The sequence below is a fragment of the Ananas comosus genome, linkage group 16 (assembly GCF_001540865.1).
Source record: "Ananas comosus cultivar F153 linkage group 16, ASM154086v1, whole genome shotgun sequence".
NCBI classification, from domain to species: Eukaryota; Viridiplantae; Streptophyta; class Magnoliopsida; order Poales; family Bromeliaceae; genus Ananas; species Ananas comosus.
In genome coordinates, this window is record NC_033636.1 from 9,589,833 (window position 1) to 9,611,050 (window position 21,218).

Here is a 21,218-nt window from a genome sequence, read left to right on the forward strand (position 1 = left end):
AAAATGGACCTTTTGTTTCCTCCACATAGATTTCTAGTGTTAATATCATAACAATAACCAAGAGAATATGAACTTTTTTTGTTTGGTTCAGATATAAATAAGAGCTGTTTATTTCAAAAATAGATGTAAGTTCAGATATAAATCCGAAATAGATCAATTTTGAATTTGAATGAAAATTGAGTTATTTTCGAGAATAAAAAACAACGTTTAGATAAATAAGATGGAATAAAAAGAATAGTCGGTAGTTATAAATAGAAAATAATAATATTACGCATCTCATTATATTTAAATTTTAAATTTTTAAAATTTTAAATTTAAATTTAAATTTTTTTAAAACTTAAATAGGAGTGGGAACACCCACACGAGGGGTGGAATAGCTATTCCACTCCTTTTTTGTGGTATTTGAGGATAAGGGGATAACCTTTATCCGCCCCTCCAGGCCTCCACCCCCCTCCCAACCAAATGCTTGAATAAAAGGCTGTTTTAGACTAGAAAGTCCAATAACAAAGAAATTATGAAGGCAGCGTTTGGTTAGGGAATATGAATAGGAATAGGCCCTTATCCCCTTTATACCCAAACGCTAATTTTTTTACTCGAGAATAGTAGTTCTCGGTTATCCCCACCAACACCTTCATTTTCTATATAAAACTATCTAAAACTGTTCTTATCCCTGGGAACAACCTAATTTTCATCCAAACACTATTTTTCTTATCCCATACTTGTACCTATTCCTGTAATAGCTAATTCTTGCTTATACCCGAATCGAACGGTACTTGAGAGATTTATTAATTTGATGTCGCACCCATCTTACTGAAGTCGACACAACGATCGTTTATACAATTGTGATCAAGAGTTTCGATGATCTCACGATTTTGGTGCCGAAACAAAAGTCGGACGTCTACACGAGTCTACACAAGTCACAAATGCAACCTCCAATGTCCACAAAAATAATTATGATTTAATGTCAACAAAAATGTCAGAAAGCCTAGTAAATGATGCATATTGTCCAGATGTAGGCCTTGGTTCGAAAATTTTCGTTTCAAATATGGTATAATTTGGCACATTCAAAACTTATTAAGATAAAAAAAAAAGACAAATTAATTAGCTAGCATCTAGCAAACTATGAGAAATCTCCAAATTTCCAATGTTGGGAACGCCAACATTATCTATTAATTATAATCTCTTTTATTTTTTTAAATTATTATTATTTGCATGAGAGTATGGTTGAGGGGCCACGCCATTCGAGGCCCATGGTCAAATTAAAATGGTCCCACATAAATACCATACATTGGCTCACATAAGTCAACTTAGGTAGCTCGTTTGATATACGAAGTGTAGGCGAATATTTTTTGAACATTAACTAATCCACTCAATATAAACCAAACCATGAGCAATGCATTATATAGTCACGGGTATTAAAATAATCCCATATAGTGAAAATTATATTTGCTTAATAATTTTATTGAACAAACAAAAAATTATTATTTTATTTTAAAGTCTTTGCGTCAAACATGTCGACTGATCTAATGTTCTCAAATTTACTTTAATTATGAGACCATTTCAATACAAGACAAATGTGTCATATAAAATTGCAAAATTCGACGTCTAAAAAGTTCAAATAGCTTTGATTATGTTTAATAACGTAGACCGTTGAATCTCGTTATAATGTTATGGTGGAAATTTAAGGTCCGGTCCGACCCAATAAGCCAGCGCGGTTCGAATCGGGTTTCGAACCGATTCGAAACCCAATAATCCCATTGGATCGGGTCGGGTCTCATTTGTTGGCGTCGAGTAAAACCTTTATCTCTACTCTTATCCTATCCCTTCGTTGTCCCCTTCTCCTCCACTCTACCGCGCTACTACTCTCCAATGGCGGTGGCGATTCCCACCTCCGCGTTCGTCTCCGCGGAGAAACCCTCGTTTCCCTCCCCATGGCGAACCCCCTTCCTCGGCTCCTCCTCTCGCGTCGCCGTAGCCCTTGCCAAACCCTCCTCTCGAGTCGCTCCCTTTTCCCCGATCCGATGCGAGCAACAGCAGAAGCAGCAGGTCGCCGTGATCCCTAGGGATCAGCGGTTTATGTTCGAAGGAGACGAAATATTTGGCCCCGTAATCTCCTTTCTCTGGCATTTGCTGTTGTTTTTGGTTGTAAGTTCTCATTGTTGAGTTTCTGTGTAGAAAGAACTAATTATCCTCTTACTATGTTTCGTGGGTTTGATCGGAGAAAAAATGTTTGCGATTGGAAGGAGGTAGCGTAGGTTGTTGAAATTGCTTAAAATTTGTGCATAAAGCTACTCTGAACTGTAAAAATTGTTCTGAATTGTGAAAAGGGGATCGAAAATGGTGAATTCTAGTTACTGGGCACGAATTTAAGTGGTGCTATTAGGGAAAGCGTTATATTAATTTCGCTGCAATGGCTTCTTCTGGCAGTAGAAGGAGAAGCTCCAAATTTGGAGCTTTTTATTTTCGGGCTCAAAATTTCATTTTAGCTTCTTAGAAAAGCAGAAGCTTCGGTATCATCTGCTTGCCAAAAACTCTTCTGCTGTAGCAGAGCATGGTCGCCGCAGTTGAAAGCAGAAGCAAAAATGCAGCGAAACAAGCGCTAAGATGAAAATGGACGACGAAAAGGATCTGGCTTTGTAAGCGCCGCTGTTCAGTTATGACTAAATAAAGATTTTCTTACAGAAGTTAACATAATATACTATATATTGAAGTTCAAGTAATGCTACATCTAGTAAGATTTATTTTTTCCTTTTTTTCCAGGATATTTGGAACAAAACTTGGTACCCTAAGGCTGCAGATCATATATCCACAGAGAAGACATGGTATATCGTCGATGCAACCGATAAAATTCTTGGAAGGTTGGCATCAACTATCGCGATACATATTAGGGGAAAGAATCTTGCAACCTATACTCCGAGTGTGGACATGGGGGCATATGTTATTGTGGTACATTTTCTACAAGGAGAAGAGCTTATTGACAAAGCTTCTTTTTATACATATTTGGTCATTATGAAGTTTACTATTTAAACTAAATTATTCTATGTTTGAAAATTAACTTTCAAACATTCACTTGGGGATAATATTTCATATTCAATTACTAAGAAATTGTATAATATAATTTTTCAGTTGCAATATTTTATATTTACATATAATTTTCGATGCAAAAAATTTTAAATTAGAAACAAATTTAAGAGTTTATTTCATAATCAAATCATACAAATAAATTCAAAATTGGCTAAACTTTTAACCTTGGTTTAAGTCAGGTTCGAGTTTAAGGGGTAGACTAAATGATTTCAATAATATATCATTTTTTATTTAAAATTTGAATGCAATATATTAGTAAAGAAAAATTAATTTAGGAAAGGTAATTACACACCTTCCTTGTAACGCCAAACCTTTCTAGCTAAAAAGGATATGTTATAAGATGTAAATTTATCAAAATGCCCTTGTTGCAAAAAAAAAAAATTGCCCTGTTAAGAGTTGACCGGTACCGATGGTATCAAATACCGGTCATCCTCTTTTAAAGGGTGCATCTTGGCCGTCCATTTAAAAAATTTTAATGGTTAAGATGTTTTTGGTGTATAGGAGTATTGCTCTTATCTTTTTTCCACTCATCTTGCCTTTTAGGTGACCAATCTATAGTTTGTTTCCCAAACTGTATCCATCGACTGGTTATTAAGGTTTAGGGGAAACGAGTTTAAACATTTCTTGGAGCTGCGTTTACGATGAAACTTTTTCCCCCTGCAAATCTGTCACATTAGTCTTGTAGGTGCGTAGAACTCTGTATTTCCATTTTCACTTCAATATTGATATCCCTCAGTTGAGAAATTGAGGCCACGCCACAGGATTGCTAAATGATTTAATGTGAACAATTCATTGCTACATCGTAATATATTACTCAAATTAACTTGTATTGGTGCAAATTACATTTTTTTAATCAACCTGATGCATGGTTTTTATAATTTGAGACACAGATAGAAGTTTGCCAATAGCCACAGGTTTTCAATTTCAAATTGAGTAAATTCCATTGTATGTGTTTCTTAGCAAGTAGCATCACTGGAACAGTAGATAATTGCTTCATTTGTTCAAAGTATTCCTTGGCTAGAGACATTCATCGGGTCTGAGAAGTACATATCTGCAAATGGTTTCTCATGACTTGTCGAGACTTTCCTCTTACCATCACCCACTATACAGATTGTATGATGTCAGATCCACTATAATGATTACTTATGTCTTTACGTGCACACAGGTGAATGCAGAGAAAGTTGCAGTTTCTGGTAAAAAGAGGACCCAGAAACTCTACAGGAGGCATTCAGGAAGGCCTGGTGGTATGAAGGTGGAGACTTTCGATCAGCTTCAAAATAGAATTCCGGAGAGAATAATTGAGCATGCGGTCCGCGGCATGCTGCCTAAAGGACGGGTAAAGCCAACATCTCTATCAGTACTACTTCCCTTGTCACCAAAAAATAAAAATAAGAAAAAAGTAGACTCGCTTATCATCCTTTCTTGTAGGTAGGGTTAGTATCATCAAGCTACATTTTGATAATTGTGTTTAGATACTGAACAATTCGTATCTCACAAAAGTTTTTAGATCAAGTGTTTGATATGCTTAAATGTGCACATATTTTCATGCTTGCAACATGCTACATACACCCAACAATTTCTGCATACAGTAAGTCAGCAAAAGTTCGCTACGCCTTTTTCATTGAACTTCGTTGAACCTTCTATCAAACAAACAAGAGTGCAAAAGTAATTTTCACATGAACTTCAGTTCAACCGAAAACTACTTTTAGCCTGAAAATTAGTTGCGAGCAAACAAACAGGTTGTAACAGCGTATTCCTACTCACTTTTCAATATCTACCACTCTGGTTTTGTGGATACTACGCAGCTCGGACGAACTCTTTTCACTCACCTCAAGGTGTACGAGGGGCCGGATCACCCTCATGAGGCTCAGAAGCCGATTCCTCTACCGATACGGGACAAGAGAATACAGGTAGAGAAGTAGATGCAGTATGTTACAGAGCTCGGAGCTTGAAGAAGATAAAGGGGGTTATGCATGTTGCAGGGACTCCGAATCGTCTTCTTTATTCTTTTCTTTCCTACGCAAAAATTTTGTTCAGAGGCCTATGTTGGGGAAAATGTAAAATCTCTAGTTCTTTCTGAGCTTCAAAAATTCTGTGCTGCTATTTTTTTTTTTTCTTTCCCATTATGGCTGGTACAAATGATGTTTGGAGTATGTTGCGTTGTGATAATTGAGTCGATATGATTTTCTTTTGGTTTTTTTAATGGTTACACACGTACACACCCACACGCACATATTTTACTGTTAAATGCATGGTGATTCTTTGTGAATTAAGGAATTATTGATTTTTTTATTTCTTTAAGGCCTGTTTGGTAAAGGAGATACAGTATTAGTGGCAATATGAAAAATAGATCAAGATACAAATGGGGCGGATCCGAGTGCAGCAGGTTTTCCCAACTTTCACTCTTTATTTCTTATTAGGACGGAACGGATTCGGAGCGGATTATTTTTTATTTTATTTTTTGCTCTTATTTACAGTTCCGTTCGGAGCGGATTGAGCTGGGAATGTATTTCTGATGAATTTTTGACGAATGGGGTGAATTAAAAATAAAAAAAGGTGCTTCCAACTCACATTTTATTTACTTTGGCGAATCGTGAAAACTTTTTATAAAAAATAACGCCCGAAGTTTTGGGCCCTTTTTTTCCCACTCGTATATAGGGCTGGCAAACGAGCGAGCCGGCTCGCGTTCGACTCGTGTTCGGCTCGATATTCGGCTTACTCGAGCTCGACTCGAAATTAAATGAGCTGAGCTTGAACAAAATAAAAGGCTCGAAATTCATTTCAAGCCGAGCTTGAGTATTACTCGGCTCGTTCGAATTAGGCTCGAAAAGCTCGAAAGCTCGAAATATATATATATATATATATAAAATATATTTTAATTATATATAGGCTTTAATTAAATTTGGGCCATTATTGTTGGCCCATAAAATAAACCCAATAAGTACAACCGTGCAATTGAGCCCAACTCTAAATTTACATAATACACTCTCTCTTTCAGACTTTCACTGTTGCACATAACCCTAAAGCATGATAATATTCAAATTTTCAAATCCCTAATTTTTTTTCCTCTCTCTCTCTCTCTCTCTCACCCTTACCCAGTCAGGCAGTCACCCTAGCTCACATTTCTTACAATTATTTTGTATTTTGAACTATTGAACATGTTGCATCAAATTATAGGTAATGTTCTATAAAAATTAAACTATTGATTATATAATGTCGAGAATTTCAATCGGCTCGTTTAGAGCTCGAGCTCGGCTCGACTCGAAATTAGGCTCGCTCGAGCTCGGCTCGAATTAATTTCAAGCCGAGCTTGAACCTAGATTTAGGCTCGAAATTAATTTCAAGCCGAATTTGAGCTGACATAAGCTCGCTCGAGCTCGGCTCGTTTCCACCCCTACTCGTATATGGTAAGCATAGACGAGCAGAAATTGTCAATGGTCTGCGCCCGGTGCATCCGTACATACATGCACCGATCCGCTGATCCACCCTTCATCACGTTTAAAACTTCAACCTCCACCGTCCACCGCTTCAGCAAAGCAACGGTGGATGTAAACGCCGGTGCACAAGTTTACTGATGAGCCTGGTTCATGGAACAGTAGACACGTCCCTCTTCAAACCCTAAAACCCTAATCGCTCTGTCTCCTTCGTCTTTTCGTTTTGCGAGCTCTCGTTCCCCCGGCGTGGAGTTAGAGCTCTGGAACACCCCGACCATGGAGATCAATCTCGGGAAGCTCCCCTTCGATCTCGATTTCCACCCTTCGTCCCCTCTCGTCGCCGCGGCTCTCATCAATGGCGATCTCCACTTGTAAGTATTTTTAGCCTAATTACAACTCCAATTCATCAGATCGAACACCCCGATTCACTCGAATTCGAATCCCCAGGTATCGCTATGCGGCCGATGCGCAACCCGAGAGGTGATTAATCAGCTTAATTTTCCTACTTTTCCATATCATTTGCAACTATAATCATGTAGATTGTTCACAAGTTCAGGGTTTTCATCTGGTTAGATTTGATAGAGAAGTATACTTGCCAGGTTGTTGGCGATTCGTGCTCATGACGAATCATGTAGAGCTGTTAGGTTTGTGGATTCGGGACGCGGTAATGGTCTATAATTGGATTAAAATTTGGCTTTTTAATTGTTCCGCGTAATTATTTTGTTAACCCTGTTCCTATGGCGTTTTCAGTAATTTTAACGGCATCGCCGGATTGTTCAATTCTCGCGACGGACGTCGAGACGGGGACTACCATTGCCCGCTTGGAGGATGCTCACGGGTTTGCTTAAATGATGCTGCGAATAACTGTTTTAGTTTGTTTTTCTAAGATGCACTTCTTCATTTTTCATCTCTTTTCCTGGTTTTAAGGGATGCGATAAATCGCCTAGTTAATTTGACGGAGACGATGGTAGCATCCGGTGATGATGAAGGGTGTATAAAGGTGCATCGTGTAGTACCTGTTCTCATTGAGTTCAAAATCTGGCTATAATTGCCCTGCTGTTTGGTTTATGGCTGCAAATGTTTGGCAATGTTTCTGCAATGGGATTGCAAAGTTATGTTGATATAGATAGATGCTGTCCGGTTTTGCAGGTTTGGGACACACGACAACGTGTCTGCTGTAATTCCTTTCAGGCTAATGAAGATTATATTTCCGACATGACATTTGCTGCTGATACCACACAACTTCTGGCGACAAGGCATGTTTTGCATTTTTATCTTGTGTATTGTTTCAATTCAACTTTTCTATACTTGATATTTGATAACTATGCTCTTATATCTTTCTCTACCGTACTGTTATTAATAACTAGCTTCTTCTAGTACTTTTACAGGAATTTTTAGTTTAATTATTGAAAGCATGGTTAGGATGAGGCGCAATTTGTTTTCCACTTCTTATCGTGTTTATATAACAACTATATGATTTCCTATAGTTTAAGTTGATAAAAAGAGAATCTCATACAGCACAATTTGACTTTCTTGCGTCATTGTAGCAGAATGGTTTAGTTGTGAGGAACTATGAATTACCGTCATCATAGTTTTAACTTCACTTAGGAGCAGTTATATGCTGTATTGTTTGTCCTTTTGTTTCTCATGGAGAGTTTAAACTGTCTTGTAACTGTTGTTGTTTGCAGTGGGGATGGGTCTCTATCAGTTTGCAATCTTCGTAAAAGCAAAGTGAGCAGCTTATCTTCCTTTCCTTCTTCTTATAGAAAATTACTGAGTCTTATATTGAGGATCTTCTTATTTGATTATGTACGGTAGGTTGTATTGTTAATCTTTAGTCTATTTGTTGCCAACAGGTACAAAGCCGGTCTGAATTTTCTGAAGATGAGTTATTATCACTGGTTATAGTGAAGGTAACTTTTTCCTTTCAATATCTTAGCTATTTCTTTTTCTTTAACTACTTTTACCGGGAAGAACTGCATTAAATGTAGCTAACTAGCTATGTTCTCTGCATTAATAATTTTTTTTTGTTTTAGCCAGAAACTGGTGAGAAGTGATTGGGAACTTCTTGATTGTTTTTATTAGAGTTTCATCATCTTTGTGCTTGATAGAAGCTTTTTGTTTCCCTATAATTTCTGAGTAATTTCAATGAAGGGGCATATTTCAAAAGGACCTATAGTTGGCAAGGTTCTATTAGTGTTAACCTTAACCTTTAATCTTTCATTCTCTTCTCCTTCTAAAAGGTTTTGCTTAGAAATCAATACAACATATATATTCTGCTTGGTGAGTTCTTTTCAGTATGCTATGCAGCACAGAAAATAAGATTAATTTTTTTTCTTATTGCTTGAATTGCTGTAAGCGAGTTTATAAGATCTGATTGATGTTCTTCTGATGGCCTTGTTATTCTTCACAGAATGGTCGAAAAGTTATATGTGGAACTCAGACTGGTGCTTTGTTGCTATATTCCTGGGGCCACTTTAAGGATTGCAGGTAATTACTTGGTATTGGATCATGTGTAGGTGTTCCGTCACGGAGCATGATCTCTTGTTTCTAGATATTCTATATTAACAATAGATTAGTTTGCCTTCTTTTTATCCTCTCATCAGTTGTATGTTTGAGTACTAGTCTAGCACTTCACAAGATGCAGCCATTTTTCTCTTTGTACAAGATGCAGTCTTGTTATCTGAACCAACTAAACATTCTGAGTTTGTGAGCAGTGACCGTTTCCTTGGGCACCCGATGTCAGTTGATACTTTATTGAAGGTGAGGGGACAGTTTCATTTTCTTGTTCTGTTCTTGTTGTAACTTTCCAATTAATGCTTTCTAAAATCTACTTCTTTTCTAGCTTGATGAAGATACTATAATATCTGGATCAGAGGATGGAGTCATCCGGTATGAATTAATTTTTTCTTGTAACTTCAAATTTTCTTCAGTGTGAACGTTAAGAAATTTCACTGTTGTAAACTATCATTTTCCCGCCATTCCACAGGTTGGTTGGTATTTTGCCAAATAGAATTATCCAACCTCTCGCCGAGCACTCAGAATACCCAATAGAACGGCTTGGTAAAATCTATAGTTCCTTTTCTCCTTGATTGAGGTGGCTCGGTTTCTTGAAAGCCAACTTCAGATATTTATGAGCTAATTCTAGTTATTTCTCTTGCAGATTTCTCACATGATAGAAAATTTCTTGCTAGCATTTCACATGACCAAATGATGAAGGTAGCATCGAGCTTAATCTTTAATTGTCACACTTATTATTGCATACTTGTTTAAAGATTTTATTTTTTTTTCGTATTTTTAACAATGAAACTACCTGTTTGCTTCGCATAGCTTTGGGATTTGCAAGAGCTCTTGGATGGCAATCAAATGACCCAAGATGGTCTTCCGGATGAAGCCGATAGTGATGATGATGAGATGGATGTAGACTTTAAACCCGCCGAGTCATCAAAAAGTGAGTTTGTCTTCCATCTGTTCTCAAACCTGCTTTAAGCTAAATAAAAGTACACGAGGATCAGCAGTTTTTTTGCTTGTTTGATGTTAAAACTACTTTGCGCACTCACTGCTCTATTAGAACCATGTTGATAATGCTGAACTTTGTTTGATACTATGTTGAGTTGCTTTAATTTAAGTTGTTCTGTGAAATTTAATTTACAGAGTCAAAGAGAAAGAGGCAAGGCAAGAGTCGATCAAGTACTTCAGTATCCGACTTCTTTGCAGACTTGTAGCAGAATGCGAATCCACAAGGGTGCGTTAACGTCGTCTTCAAACTATGCATGAGATGCTCATTAAAAAGAAATATCCACTTGAAATCAAGAGCGCCTGTTTTTTGTGTCGTATTCATTGTGATTGAAGCAAAATTTGTTAGAGAAGTTTTCAAAAAATAGATTTTCATATCCATATGGGGCTAAAATTTTACCTACCTTCTGTTTTTTTCTTTTTTGTTCTGCTTTGAGAACATACTGTAAAAGTGCACCATAAATAGTCTTGTTGCAATCCGTTGCTCCTCTCTCTCTCTCTCTCCTGCATGTGCTTCCAATCATGGTTCGACCTGTGTCACTGTGTGGGTGTATGGATGTGTGGGTGAGCGCACGTGGACCTGCGCACAAGGAAGTTTTGCTTGGATTTTAGTCATGAACCATTTCAAGTATCACTCTTCAGGAAACTTGGGATTTGGTTGTGCATAGGCCTGCATTTTACCCCACATATTTGGGGTTCATCTTTTGTTTACACCTTTTTCACCTTGTTCCTGAGGATACTTGGTAATTAATCAGGTGAAAAACTTCAGTTAAAGCACATAAAGTGGTTAGTACTCGTCCTAATCAAAGCTCATTTATAATGAAAGTTGTAGAAGAGAATTCAACTGATTTGCAGAAACTCTAGTCTGAAACAGATTAAAAGTCCATCCACCATACTCAGAAACCAAGCAGAACAAAAATATGCACAGCAGAAAATCCACTGAAGTATCACAAACTTAACTATGCACAACAGGTAAACTTAACACAGACATCTGACACCAATTTACATGACCGTCTCCTTGCAGCTAGTGAGTTACAACAAAGAAAAGCATAGAGAAATCTTGCATTCATACAACTTTTCAACAGCTGTTGCTGAAGATCGTCCCTAATCCAGGCAAAACTCATAAAAATTTTTAAAACAGGGACTTACGAAACAATTGGATTTACATAAATATTTCTGATCAGTTTGACCAACTTCATATATTTCTTCTCCAAACTTTTACTTTCCAGCCATCAATTGTGTCCCTTTCCGATTTGCCTCCAACCATAATCTCGACGATGCAGCTGAGAGTTCTTCCAATCAAAATTTCCTGTATGGAGAAAATACCCACAATAGGTTCTAATCCTATCTATGTATTAAAAAAGAAAATGAAACAGGCATTTCATCATGCATAGATCTGTTTCTGCAGGCCTATCGACAGTGACATTAGTCATATATACAGTGATCTGTACAGTTGGGAGATGGCACGGCTAAATTTCAAAACCACTGTTTAGTTGAACCGAGAGTGATGGTCGGCCAATGTTGCTTAAAGGCGTTTCCGCGCTGATAACAATTCCCGAGCTCCCTACATGGCCATTCCACTTAGACCTCCCCAGCTGTCAATTGAAATGAGATTGATTAATTTATTCACATCAATTTGTATAATGCAGCAATGCCAGTCCGAGAAAGAACAACTTACAGAAAGTGAGACAAAAGCAGAAGGATGGGTCGAGCAAGAGCAGCCGCAGATTATATTCACTTCATCCTTCACGGAATGGATGAGCTCTGCACGAAGCCCAGGATCACTTCCTCCAAACGTAGGGCATACACTGAACAAGTTTAAAAGTAAATGGAAAAGTAGTTTAGGTTCAACTTCAGGAGAAAGAGTGCAAGTGTACAAATAACAACAGTAGCACAAGAAGCACCGACTTCAACAATGCAGGAGTAAAATATGTATCAAACTTTTAAGGTGAAACATGCAGGGCATTTTGAAATTGATCTGGTCTTTAAAAGTCTTTATTCAGTACCTAGCCTTTCATTGTTTTTATTCCATTCCTTTCCCATCAGAAAAAACTGCGCTTTTGAACTTATTACAGAATATTCTGTAACATAACAAAATATTTTGTTACTTGATGGAATATTCTGAAAATTTTGACAGAAGTACGAGTTTTAATAAAAACTGATTTATAGGTACTAAAATAAAAAATAATGAAAGGTCAGGAACTGAAATCAAACCTTTTTAAGTTCAGATAAACATTTCAGAATGCAATATAGTTCATTATATTTAGACCGTGAATGAATAGCATGGAACAATCTTAAAGAAGAAACCCGAAATTTTTTGGAAGAGGCAAATAATTGACCTGAGTTGGACACTAGGTCGAACCATAACACCAGATCTCTTCCAAGCTATGGCCCGTGTAATCCCAAGGGAAAAAGATTTGTCGGGCAACTGCAGCATTGGGGTTATTCGAGTACCTCGCTTATTCTACGTAAAAAGAATAACAAACTTTTAGAGCCATTAGTCTAATAAGCATTATTAAGATAATATAGAGGAAAATAAAACTTAAAAGAAATAAATGAAACGTCATATGAAGTAATATAAAAAAATGAGAGAGATACACATAACCACATATGATATTTCTACATTCAGTTGGAAGACATTAGTCTGAATTGATGCTAACCTTGCAAGAAAAGCTAATTCTTGTTTCTCCTGGATATCGGCCTTGAGCTTGAAGCAACCCACCAAAGAGAGGAAGAAATGCACTACTTGCCAACCCCTCACCAGCCACATATGTGAGCTGCCCATTTGGAAACTGCAGATCCAGAAATGACTGGAACAAAGCACCAAATCAGCAACTTTGGTGTCAAATACAACCGATTTTTATTTGTAAAGAAGACATCCTTTCACATGTTTTGAAGATAAAGCGTTAGACATTTTGGCTGAAATAGAAACTAACAGGATTTCAGAGTAGATAATCCTTTTAGTATAGGTCATGATCTAACAATAAGAAGAGAAATTAGAAGATTCAGCTAATAATTGTACTGCTTTAAAAATACAATGATACCAAGACAGTTTAGTTTCATTTTCCTGTTTATTTTATTAGATGCCCTGGTAATTGTATCCCTAGAAGATAAAACCAACTCTTTAGCTTGGGTACTGAGAAGACTAACTTGGCAAAAATAAAATCATAACAAAAAGCCTATAAGACATAAACGCCCAAATAGAAGACAAAGATGCATTAATTTTGTCGGGAGTCGCCAATAAATAATCAATTGTATAAATGTTTTACAAAAAACTGGAAGGAGTAACATAATTACAAGGAACATAAATAAAGTAATTAATGGAGGGTAATTGAGATTCTTACACAAGCAAGGGGGTTGAGACAGATCATTGACATCAACAACCACCGTCTATGTTTCGACCATAACGCTGGACATAGCGAATGCATTCCATTCTATAACGCGAAAAATCCATTCTGTCAGTATATGCAGACTGCATATGCAGACAAATATCTAACTCGATCAACAAAAGAGTAGCTGACAAGTGCAAGAATAGAAAAATTAACAACATGAGTTACGAAAAAGTTGCCTATAAAATTCAACAAGTTCATTATACAAGCAAAGAACCTAAAACCAACAATTTGTCGTTGGTAAGCAAAATCAAGCACGTTTACGACAGAAAAGAAGAAGTGTTTACCTTCCTATCATAACCATACCACAGCAAGTGTTGCTTTGATAGATGAACAGGTAATAGAAGCGTTGAATCTCGAACAAATAGCACAGGTCCTAGCTGAATAAGGAAAAGAGGTGAATTCTCATTTCCGGCAGTCGAACCCCCACGTGATGCCTCCACCCTCCATAAGTCTCCTCTTGCAACTAAAGAACTCTCGATCTCCTGGTTTCTACTATTATATGATGAAGTGACATTTATTGTGCCCTGTGTTTCATACTGAATGTCAGCATTCACCGTAGATATAGATTTTATATTCGAAGTGTTGAACATATCAGCAGGTATCACATAAAGATTGAGCATTTAGGCAAAATACTATTCACCACATAGACAAGCTACAAATTGCAGTAATTCTTTTCCAATATGTCAGTCATAATTGGCTACATATTCAAGCTGCCTCTAAGCAGTTCAAGACATAATAAATCAAATTGGTGAATGATCTACTCCAAAAGGAGTAAACAAATTAAAATCAACCAAATGCAGAAAATATAGTTTCAAGTCGTGGAGAAGTTTAAAGCTACCGTTAAACGACAAGATGAACTTCTGCATGGACTCAACCGAGTCAAGTTCATCTCACACGTACCAAATACGACAAGTTTAAGTAGGATGCATCAATTGATCCCGAAGATGATAATGCTAAGCATCTGCGAGAAAGGACTGCAAAAAAGGCATTTTTCTAAGCCAATTTTGGTGGAAATAAGACATCACGTTTTATTAAATACAACCCTAGTAAGTAATTCTAAGCATTTCCAAGCTACTCTTTTGGCCAAACATTTTTTCACTATAAAAAAAAGAACATTAGAATCAAATTTGCTGCACTAGATAATTCCTTAAATATATCAGTTTAGAAAGCAAGTGTCCTTATGCTACTGATTACATGCGTGAAAACTAAATGCAACACTACTCCATCATCGTGCTTCAATGTAATGTAGTATTTTTGGGAAAGCTCATCGAAGAGATTTTCAAATCGCGATCCTGAACAGTAGTAGAGATAACATCAAGTCGCGTTCGAAGTTCAGATCCAGGAGTCCATCCTCATCCTCCTCATGTAGTATTTTTGGGAAAGCTCATCGAAGAGATTTTCAAATCGCGATCCTGAACAGTAGTAGAGATAACATCAAGTCGCGTTCGAAGTTCAGATCCAGGAGTCCATCAAGTAAACTAATACAGTTATCATGAAAAGAAATTATGGAAGTAATTAAGCATAAATCTTACTCGTGGCCTCTTGAAACGCCCGAGGGCCCCGAGATCGAATCCGAACTCGTCCTCATCCTCATCCAAGCTGCTCCCCGCGGCCGCAGTCGCGGCCCCCACAAACCCTCGATCCCCGAGCCGCTCCGCCGCCAACCCGATCCCCTTCGCCTCGCCTCCGCCGCGCCTCTCCGCGGCCTCGTCCCACCTCCTCTTCTCCGCCGCGGCCGCCGCCACCGCCGGGGCGCCGCCCTCCTCCGGCCGGAACGGCGCTGGGAGTCGCCGGAAGAACTGCTGGACGACGCCGTCGATGTATGCGCCAAACTCTGCCCCGGCCTGGCCGATCCGGCCGCCGAGGTCGAAGATGGTAGTGGCGGAGGGGAAGAGCTCCTTGTGATCGGCGGCGGCATGGTGGAGGTCGAGATCGAAGGGGTTCTTCGGGGGCGAGGGGGGCCACGCGAAGTGGGGAGGGGCGATGTGGGATTGGATGAGGCCGGTGAAGCCCTGGGCGAGGCGATCCGCCAGATCCTGCCCATGGCGCTGCATCTCCTCCCATGGCTCGAAGGAGAGGGATCTCTCCGCGGACATGGGCGTCGAGGGGAAGAGGTCTAGGGTTTGGAGCCGAAGAATAGGAGGAGGAAGAAGACGAAGAAGAAGACGAAGAAGAAGCGGATAATAAGAGCGATAACGAGGTCTCCGGACGAAGGAAAAGGGGGGGGTGGGGAGCGATTGGTCGGAGAGGGTTCGCAAAAGGGGCGATTATCGGATGTGGATTTATACATGGAAAAGATCCGACCCGATATCAGAGCGTAAACCATGCGTTGGACGGATAGGATTGGCTCTCATCCGCATCTCCTGCAGGACATTAAGCCCGTACCGCCATAAATGTCGATGGGTATTGCATATTCGAAATTTTGTTGAAATTGAAGTGAATTTTAAAATATTGTAAAAAAAATAATTATTTCAGATTCGAATTTTTAAGTTTAGATTTTATATTTTTAGTCGAATTCGAATTTGGGATATAAATTTTTAAAATTCGTCGGATTTAAATTCAAAATTTTTTTTTTGAAAGAAAGGTAGCATATTATTGGTAGGTGAATTCGAATTCGAATTTTTAAAAATTTACTCTAAATCCGGCCGTTGACATCCCTAGTGCTCCGGCCAGCTTTCTACACTTGGTGTTAATTTCTTTAAAACTCTTAATATAATCATAACTATTATTTGATCTAACAGCAATAGTTAAAAATAGACAAGTCTGGAGCAACTAATAATGTGTTTGAATTTGCAGGAGAAGGGATCTTAAATCCAAACTCCCCAATTCGAACCATTCGAAACAAAACAGGATGAATTTTCCACTAATAATTGGTTCATGTTGTGGTCTTTAAATCGTCTTAAAATTTAGCCCCTACTAATCCGTTATTGTTATTATCTTTCAGATTGAGACTAAATTATCGGACGTTCTTTAATTAAATATGGCGAACCACCATTCACGCACAGTGTAATTCACAAGCACAGTTCGTCAAATTCTTCCACACCACCATTATCAGTTTCATAATAAGTACTATTTTTATATTTTGATTGGATGGAAAAAAAATAATAAAAAATTTATTTTTTTTTAATTTATAAAAATACTTATAAAAAAATATTTTACGTCGAACTAAATAAGAAAAAAAATTATTTTTTTTATATTTTTTTACGCCGAATCTAATACTCCCTTGTAAAGTGCATTTTCTATTTAATCTACAACTGCAGATTTTTTATTTTTTCAAAAAATACAGATGTGTAACAATTCTAGCGGCTTCTCGAATGAATATAGAGCTTCTCTGTTAACAAAAAATATATATATATATATATATATATATTTAAAAAAAAGACGCCACCTCTCGCGCATGCGATCCGCCACGTGTGTACCAAAGTGGGCACGTGTCCCGCCCAAACCCCCTCTCTTCTCCTCGCTACAATTACAAATTCCCCCCCGCCCGCTCCCTCCCTGCGACTGAAGGAGCGGAAACGAAAGGGAATGGCGTCGAGCGGCGAGAAAGCGGGGCCGAGGACGGCGGTGGAGGGGGGAGAGGGCGGCGGGGGGAGCTTACCGCCGGGGAGGGGGACGACGGTGGGGTCGCACGTGCTGGACAAGGGGGCGGCGGCGCTGCAGGCGCTGCGGCCGGTGCGGCAGATGAAGCAGCACGCCTGCAGCTTCGCCCTCTACGCCCACGACCTCGCCCGGCAGGTCGAGGCCCACCACTACGCCGCCCGCCTCAACCAGGACTTCCTCCAGTGCGCCGTCTACGACTCCCCCGACTCCGCCGCCCGCCTCGTCGGTACGAAAAAGTTCAAACAACAAAAGAGAAAAAATAAAGTCGGTGTACTCTTGCTCGGTGCTAAGTTCGAAGTTTAGTTGCTTCGTATTTTCAGTTAATTGCTTTATTTTTTAAAATTAGTACTGAACAAAGCATACAGCATACCGCTTTGAATTAGGCTACAATGCTATCGGTAGCTGCCAAGTTTTCTGATTTTAAATTTTAATCATACTGTTTAATTAGCTATTTACTTAACTGTAGAAAATTATTATTATTATTCTAAACGTATACTTTTTCATCCAAGTGCTACATCCAAGTGCTAAAAAGTTAATAGCATCGTTGGCTTTGTGCTATTGAAAGTACTTTAGTTTAATTCTAATGCTTTTTTCTCTATAAAAAAAAAATTCAGTGTGTGGTTGGTTATTAGGTTGTAGAGTTAGAATTTTTCTACGAGAAAAAAACATGACAAAATACGATATATTTTGATACTGTTTTATATATATTTTTTTGTTATGATATTAATACTATTCGGACGGCACTTTCATATGCTTTCATATTTTTCTTTATACTTTTATACACTATTATAAAACAGGTTCGAAAGAGGCATCCAGTAGTGATTTTCAATTAAAGGAAAAAAGAAAAGAAAAGGGAGTTCATGAGAATTTTATGATCTTGTGTGTTTGCATGAGCAGGAGTGGAGTACATCGTATCGGATCGCATCTTCGAGACGTTGCCGCCGGAGGAGCAGAAGCTGTGGCACTCTCACGCATACGAGATCAAATCCGGTCTGTGGACGAACCCGGGGGTGCCGGAGATGCTGCAGAGGCCGGAGCTCGCGAACCTGGCGAAGACCTACGGCAAATTCTGGTGCACGTGGCAGGTCGACCGCGGGGACCGGCTCCCGCTCGGCGCCCCCGCGCTGATGATGTCGCCGCAGGCGGTGGATCTGGGCAAGGTGCGGCCCGAGCTGGTGCGGCGCCGCGACGAGAAGCTTGGGATCTCAACAGAGGATCTGCGGGAGTCGCGGGTGGAGATGGAGGAGCCGGAGTGGATCAATCCGAATGCGGACTACTGGAAGCAGCACGGCAAGGGGTTCGCCGTCGACGCCGTGCCGACGGAGATGAAGCGCACGGCGCCGTTTCCGTGATGGTTTTAGGGGGGGTTAATTGTTGCAGAGGTAGAGAATGCTGGTGGTTTTGTGAGATGTTTAAAGATGTTGCATGTTTAGGATTGTGGACTCAGGATTTTCGACTTGGAAATAAGAGTGGGCTTATGTATGCTCTGTACTTGTAATTATCAGTTAGTTACACTAATTTTAGTAGTAATAATTGGTACAATTTAGTGATCTTTTGCTAATTTGCTAGTTGATGCATGATTGCGATATTTCTGCAGCTATTCCATCATAAATTTAAAATAGAGTGGCTGTACCCGCTCATCTTTCTTTGTTCTCTGTGGAGAGAGCTCAAAGTACATTAGAGGCTAGATTTTTTTTTTTTTTTTTTTTTAAGAGATTGGTAGTACGCTATTTATGTGAACCAATTATTATTCAAATTTGGAATCTCGGGTATTAACTACCGAGTATTTTGCTACTTGTTCTATGCTTCGTTTATTTTATTTAGAAATAAACTTAGCCGAAAATGTGAATCAACTAAGATTCGAATTTGGAACCTCGGATATCAACTACTAAATTTTTTGTCACTTGTTCTACGCTTTATTTATTTTATTTAGAAATAAATTTAGCCGGAAATGTGAATCAACTAGCATTCGAACTTAGAATTTTGGGTACCAACCATCGAACTCTTTACCACTTGCTCTGGCTAGAAAAAAGACTGTACTGACTCATCTTTTTTTGTTCTTTGTGGAGAAAGCTCAAGTATATTGGAGGCTAGAAAAATATTGATATTTAGTTATTTAATTGTAAAGACAAATAGTTATCTTATACATTTTTGGTTAATGTTTGTAAATAGGCTTTATGATATAAAGTTACATAAACCGCCTACTCTTTTCTGAATATAAATGTTTTAAATATCATCTTATGTATTATACAAATTAAAAATTAATGATTGTATTATATTTTTTAAAATATTTTTAAATTTAATATTATGATAGAAGATTTTGCGGTAGATTAATGTTGGCATATTGCAGCAAAATTTGCATTTCCAAATAAAAGTTAATGTTAAGTTATAATTTAAAGTTTAAAGTTAAAATGTTAAGTTATAATTTAAAGTTTAAAGTTTAAAGTTTAATATGCCCTTTTTGATAAGAAAATTATAAACTACAAAAAAAGGGGAAAAAAAAAAAAAAAAAAAAAAACAGAAATGTTTGTACGCGAGCTTATTCCCACTCACTATCGCAGCTTCTCCTCCTCTTCCCATCTCCCTCTTCTTCTTCGTCCCCGCCAACCCCGTCTCCCCTCCTCATCTCTCCATCTCCCTCCACCTCGCTCCTCTCCCTCTCCATTAATGGCGACGCAGCCCACGGCGGCGGCGGGGGAGGTGTACTCCGTGTGGGCGCTCCCCCCCGAGGACGTGCGCGGGCGCCTCAAGCGCCTCATGGCCACGCTCCGCTCCGAGTTCGGGGGCCCCGCCTTCGACCCGCACATCACCGTCGTCGGCGCCACCCGCCTCCACCCCGCCGCGGCCGTCGAGATGCTCCGCTCCGCCGCCGCCGCGCTCTCCCCCGATCCCTCCCCCGAGGTCTCCAAACCCTAACCTTATTTCCCCCTCTTTCGATCTGCGGCATCGATCGATCCCTATTTATCCACTTCGATTCTCTTTTGCAGGTGGTGGAAGCGAGCGCGCACTGCTGTCGCCACTTCGGATACCAGAGCTCGACTCGTGAGTATAGCCCTATTCCAGATCTAATTTGGTGAGATTTTGTTCGGATTTACGCTAACTGGGGAGTGATTTGGGTGGGAATTGCAGCGTATATGCCTCATCTGAGCCTTTTATATGGAGATCTAACAGATGAGGAGAAGGAGAGGGCGCGGCGGAGGGTCGAGGAGTTGGACAAGGAGATTCGTGGGCTCAGCTTTCAAATCTCTGAGCTTGCACTGTATAAGACGGATACCGAAGATAAGAGCTTGGAGTCATGGGAGAAAGTGGAGGTTTGCCACCTTGAGAATAAATAAGCACTTTGATTCTATCTCCCTTAAAGCTTTTATAGTTCTTTTCTGTTGTTCAATGTGGAATTTCTTTTCTGTTGTTCAATGTGGAATTGATCTTTGTGGCGTTACTTGTTTTGAGCTTTGCAATGTATCTCTCAGTAGACTTGGCAATAAGAAATTACCTGAAACTATTATCTTGCGCTGGATGTGAAGCAGATTAGAATCTTAGTTTTCATTCTGAACACTATCCTATTGGAAGTTCTATATCTGTAGTTACATTACACTAGAGGAAGGCTAGGTCAAAATTTAGTTTTTGAGGTGCTATTGTACTAGGACCTCGTAGGATTAATTCTTTATTTTGCTTGTAACTCGATATTGGGAAGAACTATGTTAATCTCGATATTCTTTGTACTGAAAGAAGAAGAGAATCTATTTAGTGAAGAACTTAAGTTTGTAGATTTAGATAGCATTTAACATCAATAAATGTAATATTTGACTTGTAGTTGTCGTAAATCAACATCTTGGGTAAGTGGTTCTTGGCGGTGCGCTGAAACCTCAAAGCTCGATTGGATCAATATGGCATTCAAAATGACCGTCTCCATAAAGGTTCATGAATAAGACTGTAGAAGCTAGGAGAAACTAGAGCAATAGAATGTGAATAAGATGATATCTTATGTAAAAGCATGCAATGAAGGATAGTTGGATGAATCATCCCCTTAGCAAGGTGACCTCCCTGGAACATACTTTGTGTACTAGATTTACTTCGACAAGTACAATAATGGTGGTGATATTGAGTAGGTTTTGATCGTGAAGAGAATCATGGAAGGTGTTTTATGTCACCAATTTGAAGTGTAGTACAGAGAGATCCCTGCTACTAA

General features: G+C 38.9%; 5 protein-coding genes across 6 annotated transcripts; 4 read left to right on the top strand and 1 right to left on the bottom strand.

The window, feature by feature from the left end:
• Positions 1,821-5,287, top strand: LOC109722378 (50S ribosomal protein L13, chloroplastic). 2 transcript variants are annotated; one of them, XM_020250427.1, is made up of 4 exons: positions 1,821-2,145; positions 2,761-2,946; positions 4,250-4,420; positions 4,890-5,287. In XM_020250427.1, exons 1-4 carry the CDS (start codon positions 1,870-1,872, stop codon positions 5,004-5,006), a joined length of 750 nt encoding a protein of 249 aa, XP_020106016.1. In that variant the 5' UTR covers positions 1,821-1,869; the 3' UTR covers positions 5,007-5,287. The 2 variants fall into 2 exon arrangements, with proteins under 2 accessions (XP_020106016.1, XP_020106017.1); XM_020250428.1 differs by having other exon boundaries at positions 1,822-2,106.
• LOC109722639 (WD repeat-containing protein 55) lies at positions 6,718-10,528 on the top strand. The gene is made up of 15 exons (XM_020250743.1): positions 6,718-6,889; positions 6,966-6,998; positions 7,118-7,182; positions 7,269-7,356; positions 7,446-7,518; positions 7,668-7,774; positions 8,207-8,249; positions 8,375-8,431; positions 8,932-9,008; positions 9,236-9,281; positions 9,364-9,410; positions 9,508-9,581; positions 9,682-9,737; positions 9,849-9,969; positions 10,173-10,528. The coding sequence occupies exons 1-15, from the start codon at positions 6,795-6,797 to the stop codon at positions 10,241-10,243; spliced, it is 1,053 nt and encodes a 350-aa protein (XP_020106332.1). The 5' UTR covers positions 6,718-6,794; the 3' UTR covers positions 10,244-10,528.
• On the bottom strand, positions 10,945-15,663 carry LOC109722352. Its single transcript, XM_020250386.1, has 7 exons — positions 14,959-15,663; positions 13,711-13,950; positions 13,379-13,468; positions 12,695-12,844; positions 12,374-12,498; positions 11,713-11,842; positions 10,945-11,629 (listed from the first exon to the last, which is right to left on the bottom strand). The coding sequence occupies exons 1-7, from the start codon at positions 15,520-15,522 to the stop codon at positions 11,504-11,506; spliced, it is 1,425 nt and encodes a 474-aa protein (XP_020105975.1). The 5' UTR covers positions 15,523-15,663; the 3' UTR covers positions 10,945-11,503.
• On the top strand, positions 16,955-18,570 carry LOC109722488 (oil body-associated protein 2B-like). The gene is made up of 2 exons (XM_020250569.1): positions 16,955-17,255; positions 17,927-18,570. Exons 1-2 carry the CDS (start codon positions 16,955-16,957, stop codon positions 18,379-18,381), a joined length of 756 nt encoding a protein of 251 aa, XP_020106158.1. The 3' UTR covers positions 18,382-18,570.
• On the top strand, positions 19,538-20,546 carry LOC109721952 (cyclic phosphodiesterase-like). Its single transcript, XM_020249782.1, has 3 exons — positions 19,538-19,930; positions 20,017-20,071; positions 20,159-20,546. The coding sequence occupies exons 1-3, from the start codon at positions 19,553-19,555 to the stop codon at positions 20,362-20,364; spliced, it is 639 nt and encodes a 212-aa protein (XP_020105371.1). The 5' UTR covers positions 19,538-19,552; the 3' UTR covers positions 20,365-20,546.

What these genes read in the sequence shown, in the direction of transcription:
- LOC109722639 (XM_020250743.1), top strand. Translation starts at nt 6,795, where the DNA reads ATGGAGATCAATCTCGGGAAGCTCCCCTTCGATCTCGATTTCCACCCT. An exon ending in CGCTTGGAGGATGCTCACGG is followed by an intron (nt 7,357 to 7,445) that starts GTTTGCTTAAAT and finishes CCTGGTTTTAAG; the next exon opens with GGATGCGATAAATCGCCTAG. An exon ending in CAGTTGATACTTTATTGAAG is followed by an intron (nt 9,282 to 9,363) that starts GTGAGGGGACAG and finishes CTTCTTTTCTAG; the next exon opens with CTTGATGAAGATACTATAAT.
- LOC109722352 (XM_020250386.1), bottom strand. Translation starts at nt 15,522, where the DNA reads ATGTCCGCGGAGAGATCCCTCTCCTTCGAGCCATGGGAGGAGATGCAG. An exon ending in GGCGTTTCAAGAGGCCACGA is followed by an intron (nt 13,951 to 14,958) that starts GTAAGATTTATG and finishes TATGAAACACAG; the next exon opens with GGCACAATAAATGTCACTTC. An exon ending in GAATTAGCTTTTCTTGCAAG is followed by an intron (nt 12,499 to 12,694) that starts GTTAGCATCAAT and finishes CTTTTTACGTAG; the next exon opens with AATAAGCGAGGTACTCGAAT.
- LOC109722378 (XM_020250427.1), top strand. Translation starts at nt 1,870, where the DNA reads ATGGCGGTGGCGATTCCCACCTCCGCGTTCGTCTCCGCGGAGAAACCC. An exon ending in ATTTGCTGTTGTTTTTGGTT is followed by an intron (nt 2,146 to 2,760) that starts GTAAGTTCTCAT and finishes CTTTTTTTCCAG; the next exon opens with GATATTTGGAACAAAACTTG. An exon ending in TGGGGGCATATGTTATTGTG is followed by an intron (nt 2,947 to 4,249) that starts GTACATTTTCTA and finishes ACGTGCACACAG; the next exon opens with GTGAATGCAGAGAAAGTTGC.
- LOC109721952 (XM_020249782.1), top strand. Translation starts at nt 19,553, where the DNA reads ATGTTTGTACGCGAGCTTATTCCCACTCACTATCGCAGCTTCTCCTCC. An exon ending in CCCCCGATCCCTCCCCCGAG is followed by an intron (nt 19,931 to 20,016) that starts GTCTCCAAACCC and finishes TCTCTTTTGCAG; the next exon opens with GTGGTGGAAGCGAGCGCGCA. An exon ending in CGGATACCAGAGCTCGACTC is followed by an intron (nt 20,072 to 20,158) that starts GTGAGTATAGCC and finishes TGGGAATTGCAG; the next exon opens with CGTATATGCCTCATCTGAGC.
- LOC109722488 (XM_020250569.1), top strand. Translation starts at nt 16,955, where the DNA reads ATGGCGTCGAGCGGCGAGAAAGCGGGGCCGAGGACGGCGGTGGAGGGG. An exon ending in CTCCGCCGCCCGCCTCGTCG is followed by an intron (nt 17,256 to 17,926) that starts GTACGAAAAAGT and finishes TTGCATGAGCAG; the next exon opens with GAGTGGAGTACATCGTATCG.